Source organism: Phoca vitulina, unplaced genomic scaffold (genome assembly GCF_004348235.1).
Source record: "Phoca vitulina isolate PV1807 unplaced genomic scaffold, GSC_HSeal_1.0 scaffold56, whole genome shotgun sequence".
NCBI lineage: Eukaryota > Metazoa > Chordata > Mammalia > Carnivora > Phocidae > Phoca > Phoca vitulina.
Genome location: NW_022589759.1, coordinates 7,074,204 through 7,088,732, shown reverse-complemented (window position 1 = coordinate 7,088,732; position 14,529 = coordinate 7,074,204). Strand labels below are relative to the sequence as shown.

At 45.4% G+C, this 14,529-nt stretch overlaps 1 protein-coding gene across 3 annotated transcripts; it reads right to left on the bottom strand.

The window, feature by feature from the left end:
- Window positions 1-3,704: 3,704 nt before the first annotated feature.
- Window positions 3,705-14,424, bottom strand: CUNH16orf46 (chromosome unknown C16orf46 homolog). 3 transcript variants are annotated; one of them, XM_032389858.1, is made up of 5 exons: window positions 14,336-14,424; window positions 11,269-11,355; window positions 10,568-10,637; window positions 8,835-9,082; window positions 3,705-4,743 (listed from the first exon to the last, which is right to left on the bottom strand). In XM_032389858.1, exons 4-5 carry the CDS (start codon window positions 9,042-9,044, stop codon window positions 3,748-3,750), a joined length of 1,206 nt encoding a protein of 401 aa, XP_032245749.1. In that variant the 5' UTR covers window positions 9,045-9,082; window positions 10,568-10,637; window positions 11,269-11,355; window positions 14,336-14,424; the 3' UTR covers window positions 3,705-3,747. The 3 variants fall into 3 exon arrangements, with proteins under 3 accessions (XP_032245749.1, XP_032245750.1, XP_032245751.1); XM_032389859.1 differs by lacking the exon at window positions 14,336-14,424 and adding an exon at window positions 14,151-14,202; XM_032389860.1 differs by lacking the exon at window positions 14,336-14,424 and having other exon boundaries at window positions 11,269-11,530.
- Window positions 14,425-14,529: the final 105 nt, after the last annotated feature.

Below are 14,529 nucleotides of genomic sequence, written 5' to 3'. Positions count from 1 at the left end.
GAGAAATCAGTCAGGATTGAAACGAAACATTCATAGAGCCATGAACAGTATCAGAACTGGCGGTATTTATCCCGAATTAAATGTTTGATTTCTAGTTTTCTTCAGAATACATGCAGACTAAAATAAAATTGCTAACAGTCCTGTGGTACTAAAAATATGACTAGTTCATGGTATGTTTTCAAGTGAACAGTCATAAGCAGAGAAATTGTCTCATTTAAAAAAAAATACACAGGGAAGAAAGGTTTGTAGTTTGAGCTAAATCGGGACACCAAAAGAACGGCACTGAGTCTCCTGGCACCAGCGTCCCAGTGAGCTTGGCAGACAATGGTAGAGTATTCCCTGGGGTACCAGCGACTGCTCTGATATGCCTTTGGTCATAGCCACAGGAGCCCCTCTGTTTATTTCCCACCTTGATCTTCAGTAGCCCCTAAAGTGCAGCACCAAAGTTGCACTGGACCCAAACCCAGACACCCCAAAAAGCCCCAGATATGAGGCCTCCAGTCATGCAGCTTGGCCTTGGCCAGCTGGGGATACCCAGAGAGATGGGCTAGGATTCTGTGGTCTCTCTGGGTCCTGAAGCTCATAAGTGTGGAGGGAGGGAGAGTGAAAGGCAATTTGATTCTGGGTTCCAATCGTTTTATAGCATGGTCCTTGAAGTACAGGTAAATTTCACAAAAGGGGGCCATGTCCAGAATAAAAAGAATAATGCTAAAAATTAGGGAAAGTCTCCCTGAGTAACCAAAGTCCTATGTACGTGTCCAAGTGTAGCCTGGCCTTATTCTGAATTAAAGTCTTCCCCTTGCCCTTCGAAAGTGCCACCCCTTCATCTCTGTCAGAAAACATTCTGTCTGTCCAGGTTCCCTGCCCCTCCAGCCCCTCCCTTGCCTCACCCAGACCCTCAGCAGCATCCCCAGGCCTCAACCCAGCCTCACCCAGAAGGTGACCTCGGGCCCTGCAGGAGCCCTGTGTCAGGTGCTGCCACAGTTCCACGTGGTGATTTTTAAAGTTTTGAGAAAAACAGAGGAGTTTGGAAAGTTTGATTAATGAGACATCCAAAACTAATAGCATGAGGTTCAGGTGAAACACAGCCCTCCATGCTTGGTTTAGAGAGGACTAGAGGATCCAAAACCCAACTAAGACCATTACCCTGAGATAGAAAGAGGGCTGTTGCCATCATTAGAACATGCTTAACACTCTTAAGTGGCATGATTTCCCCTGAAAGTTTTGTTGGTGACCTAGAACCCTAATGGGGACTGCATTCTATTAGACATTTTTCCTTTATCTAGACTTGGACATCAAAGACCAGTCTGGACATCCTGATTTAATCTGAATGGAAACAGGCAAAACCTGGAGTGATTTTATCCACAGAAAACAAGCTAAACCTAGGCTAATGCAAATAAGATCCCAGAAGGGCTTAATCAGGTTAATTGAAAAATTACCTAAAGAGATGCCAAATGCAAAACACTCATATTTATTCATAGAGGAATCTCTTAGTCAATATTTTGCTGGCCAAACTAATTATTTGCTCAAAAAGAAGAATACTACACATCTTTAAATTTGGGCCCTTCCTTTGTTCAGACCGGCCCTCCTCTTAATTCTAAATCATTATGTTTGCCCCAAAATCTATAGAATTTATAACCCTTATCTCAACAAAAGAGTTTTTCTTAAGAAAGAAATATTCTGAGGATGCCTGGGTGGCTCAGTCGGTTAACTGTCTGCTTTTGGCTCAGGACATGATCCCAGGGTCCTGAGATAAAGCCCCACATAGGGCTCCTTGCTCAGCAAGGAGTCTGCTTCTCCCTCTCCCTCACCCTCTCCCTCTGCCTCCCCCGCCCTGTTTGTGCTATTTCTCTCTCTCTCTCTCTCTCTCTGTGTCAAATAAATAAATAAAATCTTTAAAAAAAATTTTTGTTTTGGGTGCCTGGGTGGCTCAGATGGTTAAGCGTCTGCCTTCGGCTCAGGTCATGATCCCAGGGTCCTGGGATCGAGTCCCGCATCGGGCTCCCTGCTGAGTGGGGAGCCTGCCTCTCTCTCTCTCTCTCTCTCTCTGTCTCTTATGAATAAATAAATAAAATCTTAAAAAATTTTTTTGTTTTGTTTTAACTTAGTGTTTTCAGACTGCCTCAAGATCTCAAAATGTAAGCACCCCTGGGCTGAGTTGGTGGGCTCTATCCCTGGCTCATGCTGGTAGATGCGCTTCCCTCCTAATCAGCACTCTTGCCTGTTTTACATACTGAGTTTAGTCATGATCTTGCTGTTTATTAGAGAGGGCTTGAAGAACCACTGACTTAGGTGGGCAGGCTAGAGCTGGAGGGTCCTCACGGAGCACAAGATCCAACACCTCATGCTCCAGACACTGGGAAATCAGAGTTTCTTGGGGGCAAAATCCAGATGGTTTGTTCATTCAGAGAAGAGGTAGGCAGAACCTAAATTGTTTCTAGACTATAAAAAAGTGTCCAACCTCAGTAGGCAAAATACACCTTTTAATGACAGTTGTACTATAATCATTTCTGCATTTCTGGTGTTTTGTAAATAGAAATCACAAAACAATAAAAAACCTAAACGAAGAGAAAAGACATTACAAAGACCAATTGTGAAAAGCAGATGTTTACAAATACAGTCATATAATCTGTCTACCCATTATTTAGGGGACAGAAAGTCCAGAGTTCAAGTACAACCTACCTTAAGCAAATGCAAACTATGTAATTACAGAGCAGCTAAATGGTTATTCATATTACAAAATGGTTTTTCAGAGCATTTCTCTACATAGCATTGTCACTTGGCACTTAAAATATAACTCATTTACAAATGTTTAATTTATATACAACTTCAGGAAATATGCATTGGGGTAAAATGAGGGAAGAAGGCGGACAGAAGGGAGAAAGTAACATCCCTATTCTGTAAGAGTCTGTTTGGGGTTGTGAGTTCCCAAATATTAGATGCAAGGTAAGCCTGGAGGAAGCATGTGGGGTGACAATTATAATCACAGTGACATTTTTTTTCAAATAATTATTCTTAACCTGCTTCCCAAGATGGGCTTTATAGATCTGTGGCTAAAACTTTTGCAGACATGGAGACTAGCACGAGGCTATAACATAAGTATATGAAAACCCTGGGATACGCAGCATGGAGTGGATATGATATATCCATGGATATAAGGATATGACACCTTGGACACAAGGATATTTATTTGGACACAGGCTGGAGTTACCTATTAAAGCAATGTTCCAGATCTTTGTTGCAAGAGAAAATAAATCAACAGATAGATACTTGCCTGGTTCAAAAGATCAGGAAACAATTTGATCTAAACAAGCCCTTACACTCAGGTTAAGGCATGGGGGTGGGGCAGCAAGAGCCCCTGCCAGTTGGCTCGGGGCTGCCGTGGGCATCACTGAGGGAGGCCCTTCAGAGTCCCCACCATCCACTTGGCTTCTAAGGGGAGTAGAGAGATAAGGCAGGCAGAGGCTGAGACTGGCATTACCAGTCTGCATTTCGTAAATGGCTGAGCAACAGAAGCAGGTGACACATAAATATGGGGGTTTTGAGAATAAATCAAAACCCATACCATGAGGTTCAATTTCCTCTGGTTCTACTGCAAAAAAAGGACAAGGGAAGGGCGGGTGGGCGGGAAGAGTATGGCAGAAGAGAAGAAAGGAAGAAAGGCTGGGATGGGGTAGGAGAGAGAGACAGGAAGAGGATGAATGAATTCAAACAGTGCTTATTCCCAGGGAATTCTATTATAGCAACTCAGAGCAGTCTGTGAGTGGAGACAGGAATAACAACTCTGCTCACGGTGAGGGATGGCAAGAGAGTTCTCGGGAACACTTTGGTCTCCAAATTTTGGGGCCTGTGTTCCTGCTTGGCCTCCGTGAGAATGCGCTTTTGGGTATTGACGGGAGGTCTTGGCTCCCTGGCTTTGAATTTGGCTTTGTAGTTTTGCACTCCGTGTTTCTGCAAAAGCTGCACGGTGGCGAGATAGCGCACATTGCTGGGGTTGGGAGGGTACGTCGGGTTTTTCTCAGGCAGGAGGGACCAGTGCAGGCAGCACCGCTCCGGATCGGCCAGCAGGGATGTCGGGGCCACCCGGGGAGGGAAAGGCAGTGCGTCATTGCCCTTGGGGTGCTTGGCCAGCTCAATGGGTCTCTTTTCACCTTTCCCGTCAACTGTTTTCAATCCATATGCACAAGCCACACACTCATCCTTTTCCACACTCAGCACCTTCTCTTCTGGCTGCAAGAAGAAGTTCTTACTCTTCTTACCCAGAACATCCAAGCCGTTTGGGGGTGAAGCCTTCAGGGGAGGTAGAACTAAAAGGGCCCTGGAAGTCAAGGAGTCTGAGATGGAGGGACCTCTGCTGGGGCTTCTGGGGTCCTTGCCCCTAAGAGCCTCGGGGGTGGCCCAGTCTTCCTTGCACCAAATAAACTCCTTTATTTGCAGACTTTTTTTCTCTCCCTGACCATAGGGGGGAAAGCAGATCTTGCTAATCTCCCTGGAGGCAGCGGTGGGGCCCGGAGGGGTCCCCTGAGTCTGGGAGGGGCTGCCTTGATCCTTCTCCGGACCCACCTCAGCCGGAGCCCCCGACCCCAACTTCTCCGCCTGGGCCTGAGGCCTGGCCTCAGCGCTCCCTTGGGAGAGACTGCCACAGAGTAAGCAGCTGCTGGTACTTTCTCCCACCCTCGCCTTTTTAAGCTTCTTCCTGGGCCAGATGCAGGCAGTTGGAGAAGTCCTTCCCCAGCCTTGGACCTGCAAATAAAGCAGCATGTTACTCCTGGCAGAGCTGCTCAAACTCTAGCTGGCCAGCTGTGGCCACACCCCCATTTTGGCCATCCTATCTGAACCGATATATTTCTTAAAATTGACTCACCTTTTTTTTTTAATCTTAACACTATTTTAGCCTCATACTAAGTAATAACATTTGTAACAGTATTTGTTAATCTGAAATACTAGCAACTGGATTTAATACTAAAAGACTAAGCAAAAATATCTGAACATGGCCATCTTGAATGTGCTGACTCTATATGTTTTCAGATAAACATCAAAATAAAGTCAGGACTCTTAAAATAAAATCAGAACTGTTTGTACTTGTCTCCCTACCAGGCTCTCTCAGACCACCAGGCTCTGTTACCAAACCCCAGGAGACTGCTGTGTGGAGGGGCTGGAGGGAGAGACGATGAGCAGAGGCAGGTCCCGGAGTCAGGGTACTCCCCAGCACCCCTGCACCACCCGCCCCCAACCCCCGCAATCCGTCCATGCCCAGAGTCCCCTGGCTGAGCTTGCCACAAATGTCACCGTTAAATAGAGTTGCCAGATAAAAATCAGGACCACATCTGAGACATACTTAACACTAAACATATTAGGTACTGTTTACCAAAATTCAAATTTAACCGGGCATCCTGTATCTTCATTTGCTAAATCTGGCAAACTTATGTGTAAAAAAAAAAAAAAAAAAGCAAACATAGTTTCCATGCTTTTACTATGTTCCAGGCACTGAGCTAAGGATCCATTGGCATTGGTGTTGGCTCATTTAACCCACGCCACAGCACTATAATTCAGGTATTCTGATGCCCAGCATACAGAGGTGGAAACTGCCGTTCCAAACGTTATCACCGCCAATGGCAAGTTCTGCCACATTCAGAAGGTCTGTGCATTCCCACGCAGGGGACAAGGAGAGGCTGTGAGGAGCCAGCCTCTGGTCATCTTGCACAAAAACATCCCTTTATCATCGTTCCCTCCTGACCTCTGCACCCTCTCACTGCATGTGCTCAGCTCCCCAAATTCCGAAGTGTGAAGCATCACTTTTTCTTTCTTTTTTTTTTTAAGTTTTATTTATTTATTTCACAGAGAGAGCTCAAGTAGGCAGAGCAGTAGATAGAGGGAGAGGGAGAAGCAGGCTCCCCACTGAGCAGGGAGCCCGATGCGGAGCTCGATCCCAGGACCCTGGGATCATGACCTGAGCTGAAGGCAGAGGCTTAACCAACTGAGCCACCCAGGCGCCCCGAAGCATCACTTTTTCAAAAAGTCTAGTAAGTGCCTGACACTGAATCAGGCGTTCCTGTCCTCCTCGTACAGCCCTCTGGCCAGAATTTACAGATGAGGAATTTGGAGCGATGGGACAGGAACCCTCCCCGAGGTTAGCTGCCTGTAAGTGGTGAATTTGAACCTGACCTTTCTTACTCCGAAGTCCTAGCCCTTACCAAAGCCATGCTGATACCTCAAATATATTCCAACCAAAAAACCCCATTTTCTTTTGCATAGTTAAGTCCTAATTCTTAGATGGCAATTATATATGAGGGCCGTAAGGTCGCTGCCCTGAGCTGCACTCTTGAGACAGCCTAAGGACAACTCTCCCAGCCTACTCTTCTGGCTTCTGTTCTGGAACCCTGTCCCTTCATGTGCTGCTGAGTTGGCACTGGGTCTTCAAGAGGACCATATTGCTTGCTTCAGACCTCACTGCTCTCGACCCTGACTGCCCAGGTGACTTTCCAGCTTTTGCAGAGAAGGGTCCCAGCACATTAGCTAACATCCTCAGGCTAACTGGCCTCTCTATCGAAGGTGGTTTCAGCTGGAATGAGACCAGTCCCACACCCCTCCTGCACCCTCCCCACCATCCTCCTCCAGCCAGACAAGGGGGATTTGTCTCCTGGCTATGCTTATGTAGCATGCCAACTTTTACTCAGCTGGATACTTATTGAGGGAAACCTAAATTCTGGGACTTGAATCTTTCTACAGATGTTTACAGATGTTCTATTTAATCTATTAAACAGGTGCATCTGATGAATCAGCAAATGTTCTCTACTTGCTTGACCCTAAGAGTCATCTGAGCTGCTGCCTAAAAATCCAGATTCCTGAGCCCCACAGCAACCTACTAAGCCAATACTCACAAGATGGACCTGGGCGGGTGGTTTTAAAAACACCCCAGGTGAGCCTTGGGTTGAAGCTGCTATAGAGGATCTATAGAGGATAGGGTGTTCCGGTGGCCTGGCAGGGGATCCAAGTCCAGAGATGGGGGTCAATGACACCTGGGTCTTTTGATTCTCACAGGTGGGCTGTCACAGGTAAGCTAAATGCTGGTTGGGTTGGTCTGGGTCAAAAATGTACAGCCCTGAGGCACCCCATCCTGAGAGGTCCCTTGGCTCTGCAAACAGGCAACTCTCACTAATGGCTGCCAGCAAAGTGTTCTCTGTCCTCATTTAAATGCTGGCCCACGGGTCCCTGGCACCAGTACAGGAAGTATCAAAGGGACACAAGCCAGGGCCAGAAGCTGGCTCTGGTGGGACAGGCCTCTGACACCCCTCCTGGGACAAGGCCGCCTGAGAAGCCAGGGAGGGCTGGTGCGCAGGGAGTGAAGAGCAATGGGCAGCAGGGAGGAGGAGGTGGTGTGGCTCGATCATCCTCGACAGACTGTGAGAGGCAAACATACTCTCAGCATGGGGCACATGTGGCATTTCTTCCAATTAATAGAAAATCTTTTCCAACAGCCCTTGGATAGACACATTTCAAAGTCATTACTTTCAATAGTAAACTGAACCTTCTAAATTGGAAAGTTTCAAATCCTCAAATAGAACTGTCTGTAACCCTGCCTTAGTGGGCATGAGCCTGTGTGTACACCACGTGGGGGTGGGGCGGTGCCACAGAGAGAGTACAAGAGGAGGGTCCTGAAGACACGACTCCTTCTTCAACTGTCAAGTGGACTTGGGGGAGTGGCTCTGCCACGTCTTGGCCTCAGTTTCCATATTTATAAAATAAACCAATTAGATCAGGATTCCTCAACCTCAACACTACTGACATTTAGGGCATGTTATGGATTGCATGACTGTGTTCCCCCAAATTCCTCTGTTGAAGCCCGAATCCCCAAAGTGATAGTATTCGGAGGTGGGGGCCTTTGGAGGTTATTAGGGTTAATGAAGTCAAGAGGGTGGGGCCCTCAAAATGGGATTAGTGCCCTTATAAGAGGATATGAGAGATCTACTTGCACCACGAAGGAGGGCCTTGTGAGCACAAAACAGGAGGAGGTTCCCCCACCAGAACCCAACCATGCTGGCACCCTGATCTCGGATATCCACCCTCCAGACTGTGAGAAATAAATGTCTGTTGCGTATGCCCCCAGTCTATGGTATTCTGTTATAGCAGCCCCGAACTAAGACTGGGCTGGGTCATTCCTTGTGGTGGGGGCCGTCCTGGGCACTGTAGGATGTGGAGCAGCACCTCTGGCCTCCATCCAGTAGGTGCCAGTAGCACCCTCTTCCCCTCACCCCCAGTTGTGTGACATTGCCAAGCATCACCTAAGAATCACTGTATTAGACCAAATTTCCTAACAGTTCTAAATTTAGGATTCCATTATCGATTCCAAGAATCGTTTAAGAATAAACCCCTGGGGTTCTGAGTGGAACCACTAGGACAGAAATCCCAGGTCTCTTGGGGAGCTTAGCACAGCAGTTAAGGAGCTTGGGTTCTGGAGTCCAGAAGAGCTGGATTCAAGCCCTGCCTTGGCCTCCGGCTGGGTGATGTTTGGCACACTCTTTCACCTTTTGGGTGCCTCGTTTCCTTGTCTGAAAACTGAGGCTGTTCATAATACCTGCCTCATAGGGCTGTTGAGAGGTTGAATGAATTGATGTATGTGAAGCATTTAGTCCTGTGCTTGCCAACGCTAACTGGCCAAAAATACCCAAAGAAAGGTACCGCTCTTACCATTACTTATATTTTACCTCTGTTCCTAAGTTTTCTGTATTTCATTGCTTATACATTTTTAGTAATAACTATTTTTGGCAAAAGTAAAAGGAAAGGCTCACATCAAAACACAGACACATGAGGCACTCAGTCAAGGAGATACTCACAGCTTCTTCCCATCCAGTTCCGATGACAAATTCGCTGGCCCTTTTATCTTGTTCAAGCGTAATGTCACTGATATTGAGAAGACAACAAACATGATTCTTTTCACTTCTTTCATCTGGGCAAGTATAGGTTAATTCCGTTTCTTCTGGGCTTTGAATTTCCTTATTTTCACTATTTTCTAACTCAGTCTCATTTTTCTGACAGAGATCCATTACTGTGATTGTGGCTGAAGGTTTTTAACATCTTCTTCCTGTAGCATGAAATGCGGGCTGAACTTAGTTTGTAATATTCATTTCTTAAAAACTGAATCAATAACTCAGGCAAAATAACATCAAGACACATTCCAGAATAGACTGGAAGAAATATTACAAAACCATCCATTGCCGGATATTGATGTAATAAAAGATATGGCTAATCGGAAAGACTAATGGATTTAATTAAAGAGCAAAGTTGGGATTGAAGAAAAGAGGATAGGAGGATGTTAGCAGAGGCTCTATCCTTCATCATGGGGTAGAGTGCGGCAAGGAATGTAGGTTTAAGCACCCCTGCTGTCCATTCCAAAAAAGTCCAGATGCTACTGTGCTAACGCCATGGGAAGTGTGGTGGGCATGTGTTACCTGGCCACTTTCCCTCCTTTTCCTTCCTGGCAACTCTGGATACCGGTCGAGGCTGGGGAGCATGTGTCCTAGGTTAGGTCGGTCTGCTCAACCTAATCCACCCTGGATGACTGAGTCCTTATGAAAATGGACACAGACACGCAGAGAGGGAGGCCATGTGAAGAGGCCCAGGGAGAAGACTGCAAGCCACAGAGAGGGGCCTAGAGCAGATCCTTCCCTCACGGCCCTTGGAAGAAACCAACATTGCCGATACCTTGATTTCAGACTTCCAGCTTCCAGAACTGTGAAGCGGCACATCTGTTGTTTAAGCCACCCAGTCTGTGGTCCTGTACCAAAGCAGCCCCAGCACACTAGTGCCAGGTGTGCTGCTAACGGCAGCAGCGGCAGTGACGACGAGGGTGATACCATCTGTCCTTAACTCATGTTTTTCCAGGTTGAAAAATGGAACTTGGCATTTATAATCAGTCAAAGAGTTAGGAAAGTTGTCATCCTTTTTTGTTTGTTTTTTGTTTTTGTTTTTGTTTTTATTTTGAGTAGACTCCACACCCAGCATGGAGCCTAACGCAGGGCGTGAACTCACGACCCTGAGATCAAGACCTGAGCTGAAATCAAGAGTCAGATGCTTAACCGACTGAATCACCCATGGGAAGTTATCATCCTGATCAGGAGCACAGACTTGATTGCCAAACAGCCAGGGTTCCAATCCTATTAGTACCTATACGACCTTGGGCAAGTTACTTTTCTGGGTCCGTCTGCTCATCTCTAAGATGGGCATGATTATAGTACCTTCCTACAGACAGAGGCTCCTCCTGGGCACCCCACAAGCTGCAGAGATGAATCCCTGGACCTAGGCAGTGACCTCCAGTGGTCCAGCTGCATGCTGATGAATAGTCAGTGCCTTCTTGAGGATTCCTTGCTTGTAATGACACAGAGGCCACTGGGGACCGCACACTTTGCTTTCTCTCACCCTAACCTGATCCCTGCCAGAAAGCCACGTGTTAAATTTTCTGTTGAGGTAGAGATCAATAACTTTTTATAACAATATCTGTTTAATTACCATTTTGGCTTTTTCACATAGGCTTAAAGTAGCATTTTGATGCTAATAAAATTCCATTTACCTATGGAAGGTCAAATATCTTTGGACATCCTCATCTTTTCCAATATGACATCAGAGGAAATGAATGAAATCTGAAAGGAAAAAAACGATATTAGGAGTGGCTAAAAACCAGAAGTGCTATTCTATTTACAAACACTGTCACTGCAAAGGATTGAAGAATCATTGATCCGAAGATGGCCCGTTGCCTCAGCTCCCCAGTGGCCCTATGAAAAGGATGAAAAGGTCCCACGTACTCTTCTCTCTGTCAGGTTAACCATCTCCAGCAACTTCAACTATTTCTCACATGTCATGAGAATATGTGAAACCTGAGAGGAAGACAATATTATCTCTATATCGAGACAGACAAACAGTGGAGGCCAAAGATGCAGTATTGGGGAAGCCCCTATTTTGGAGTCAATAGAAGTTGGACCCAGTGAGGGCACGAGAAGTTCCAGTCACATTATATTCCAAAGTGCCAAAAGAAACCCAGTAATGATAATATTAAATAATAAAAGTAAGAGCTGCATAATAGCCCTTACTATGCACCAGGCATTGTTATGAGCACTTTACATATTTGTTATAAATACTGCATTTTATAAGTACTTAATTCATTTAATGGAAGATCGTGGGAAAAATATTGACTCCTTATGACCAAAAAGTAAGAATCATCTCTGAAGTCAGTAAACATAGTATTCTTAGTCAAATGGCCAGATTACTGCATACCAGATTGCTAGGTGCTTCTCTGGAATACTGGTGTTCAAGCTGGATCAAGATGCTCCACTACTAAAATGGAATGTTGGTGGTCTTTTCCTAATGAGAAAAAAAAGAAAAAAAAAGAATTCAGTTAGTGGAAAGAACAGTCTTAATTTAAAAATTTTCTCCAATAACCATGCCTTCAAGTTGTATTGCTCATTCTTGTCTTCTGGCTCATGTAAGAGATGAGAAATAGAAGTATACAAGAAACAATCAAAGATCAACTAAAAGAGTGGATATGTGATTTCTTACAAATGGTATGCATTCTAACTTTTATGTTGAAATGCAGAAATCTCTATGGATATAATAGTCATATTTTCTGATAGTAAAATTATGCCTAGTTTACAAATTTGAAGTAAATCAATAGGTCATGCTATTCCACTTCTTGACTTCCATGGAGCTTTACCATCATATAACTGAGAGCTCATTACTTTACAAGCATCTTGTTTCATTCCGCTGGTGGCTCTAAAGATTAGTGTGACATCTGCAACCCTGAAACTTATGCTCCTCAGTTCCTGGTGTTCCTCCCAAAAGCAACATGATAATCCTGAAAATAACTGAAGACGGCTATTATTTCTTCAGAAGAGAATCTCAAATGTGCTCATCTTAAGAATGCACAATTGCCTGTCAGTGTCTTTAAAATATAGTACCTGGAAATGAGGGTAATATTTCAAATGTGGTCTGGCTAGAAATGTCTATTTTGAAATCTGACTCCCTTTGATCTGAAATCTACACCTATTAATTGGACAAAGATTGCTACATGTTTAAAAAGCTATATCCCAATCTTGATTAACACTCAGCAGGAGGTCAATTATAACTTCTACATTTTTTCCACATGAGTTGTTAATAATCCCTGTCTTCTTCACTCCATATACATGCTGTTAATTTTCTTTTAAAAATTTTTTCCTCTTTTTTTCCCACTAGATATAGACCTCTGAATGGATCAGATCTTTCTAAAATTTCCTCTTGTTGGTTTTGGACCATCATTCCAACCTGCTTAGATACTTGCAAATCTGACTCTGACACCCCACAGTTTGGCCATTCCTTCCCAATTTAAGACTTGCATTTGATGGGCATACCTCCTGTAACTTCATCTAAGTCACTGATAAAATGTTGGCGAGGACAGGGTAAAGGACAATGCCATGTGGATATGCCTTATACTGGGGCATTTACTAATTACCAACTGGCTGCAAATTCACCTCACTATACAATTATCTGGCCTATGCGTATAAATCTCATCTACAGGATTCTTGATTCCATCGATTTAGGTAAACTTCATTTTTTTTTAAAAAGACTCCTACCAAGAGTTATAGAAATTTACATTTACATCTATGTCTATTAATTCTTAAAATATTTACTGTCTATATTAGGGATGAAGAATAGGTTCCAAATTGTCGGTTCCAAACAGTCCCAACACAACTAGAGTGTTGTGTTGAGAAGGATGTTAAAACTTGGCCACTGCAGGGAAGAGTTCTGTGGTTGATTAATGATGTCTGCCAGAGACTAAAGAGTGGTAACATACATGCCACCTAATTGTCATTGCTTATATAAAAAGTCAGATTCCAAATGTCTTACTCTAGACTCCTACACCTGGTTGACACATTCCCAGGTAATTAATGGGGGGGGGGGGATGTTGATGGGCCAGGAGAGGTAAAAAACCCAGGACATTTAAGTCAAAAGCAAGCTATGATCCCTTAAAACTCCCTGCCACCTCCCTGGCCCTACACTATGCCCTACACCCTCCCCCCATCTTCCTGGAAATTTCAGGTTTAAAGGAATCTTGCATCTATGTCAGAATTTCAGCCTGGGAAAGATGGTCTTCTGGCAGTCTCAATTGGAATTCTGGATGGATGGTCCTGTGGATCCTTAACAACGTGTGTTGAGTGAAGAAATCAATGAATAGAAACACTTAGCTATGGTGGAAGCGAAGTTTCTGAATACAGAGCTAAGCTTCAGGCATATGAAGTGGTTAAATAAGTCTTGAAGATTGTCTTGGGCATGCTGATCACTGGTAATATAGTTTCTTTTCTTTTTTTTTTTTTTAAAGATTTTATTTATTCATTTGAGACACAGAGATACAAAGATACAGAGAGCATGAGCAGGGGGAGAGACAGAGGGAGAGGGAGAAGCAGGCTCCCCGCTGAGCCAGGAGCCCGACGTGGGGCTCGATCCCAGGACCCCGGAATCATGACCTGAGCCGAAGGCAGATGCTTAACCATCTGAGCCACCCAGGCGCCCGGTAATATAGTTTCTAAAGGAAAATGATATGAAGACTTCAATCTAATTTACAATTTTGGAACACAACTCGGCAGGGAGTTGAATCTTCGCCTCAAAGTTAAGCACATGCGCCACTCAACCTGCACAGTTTGTTCACATTTTCAGGAGTATAAATCTTATCTCTCCAAGTTAATTATCTGTGCCTTATGCTTATTACGTGCCCACAGAGCACAGCAGCTTTGAAGACCCATAGAAGGAATCCTAAGGGCGTGGTTTATACAACCATCCCTCCGGATCATACCTTTATTACTGCAGTCCCAGTCTCCAACCCTTCCGCTCTTTCCACTCACACCCATTCACTCACTAAGTGCCTATTAGATGCCTAGCTCTGGTAATAAAATAGTAAAGCCACGCGTGTCTTCTCAGCTGTCACACAGCTTACAAGTCTACATGAAAGCACAAGTCATCAAAGACACACACTCCACCTGTTGCTCCTAAAGCCCCGGCCTTTCACACCTGGCTCTTCCCTTTCCTAGAATAGCCCCTCCCCTTCCCCCCGGCTCCTTCCCTTCTTCCAAGATCCTTCTTCCTCCTCTTCATCCAGCAGTTCCTGCCGTGCTACAAAAGATGCCTACCCTTCTTTCAAGAGCTGTCCTCTCCAGCAAAACGTCCCCACTTGCCCACGAGCCCCTCCCCTTCCTCCTTTGGCTCCTCCCTCACAAGGCTCCGCCCTTTCAACAGCTCCTCCCACTGCCCCACCCATTCCTCGCCGCTCCTCCCAGGACCCGCCCACTCTTATTCCAGCCCCGGCCCACACTACCTCTCGCTTTTGGCTCCCCGCCGCGGAGGGCAGCTTCCTTTAGAACCGGGCAGGGCCTGTCGCTCTGCCGCCTGTGGAGTGGTCTGGGGCCTTGCCCCGTAGGCGGGGAAGCGGCCGCGGCCGCTCACACCCTTCTGTGGGCCCCACGGGATGGAAGTCCCCGGGACAGTTAAGTCCCCGCCAGCAGGCGAGCG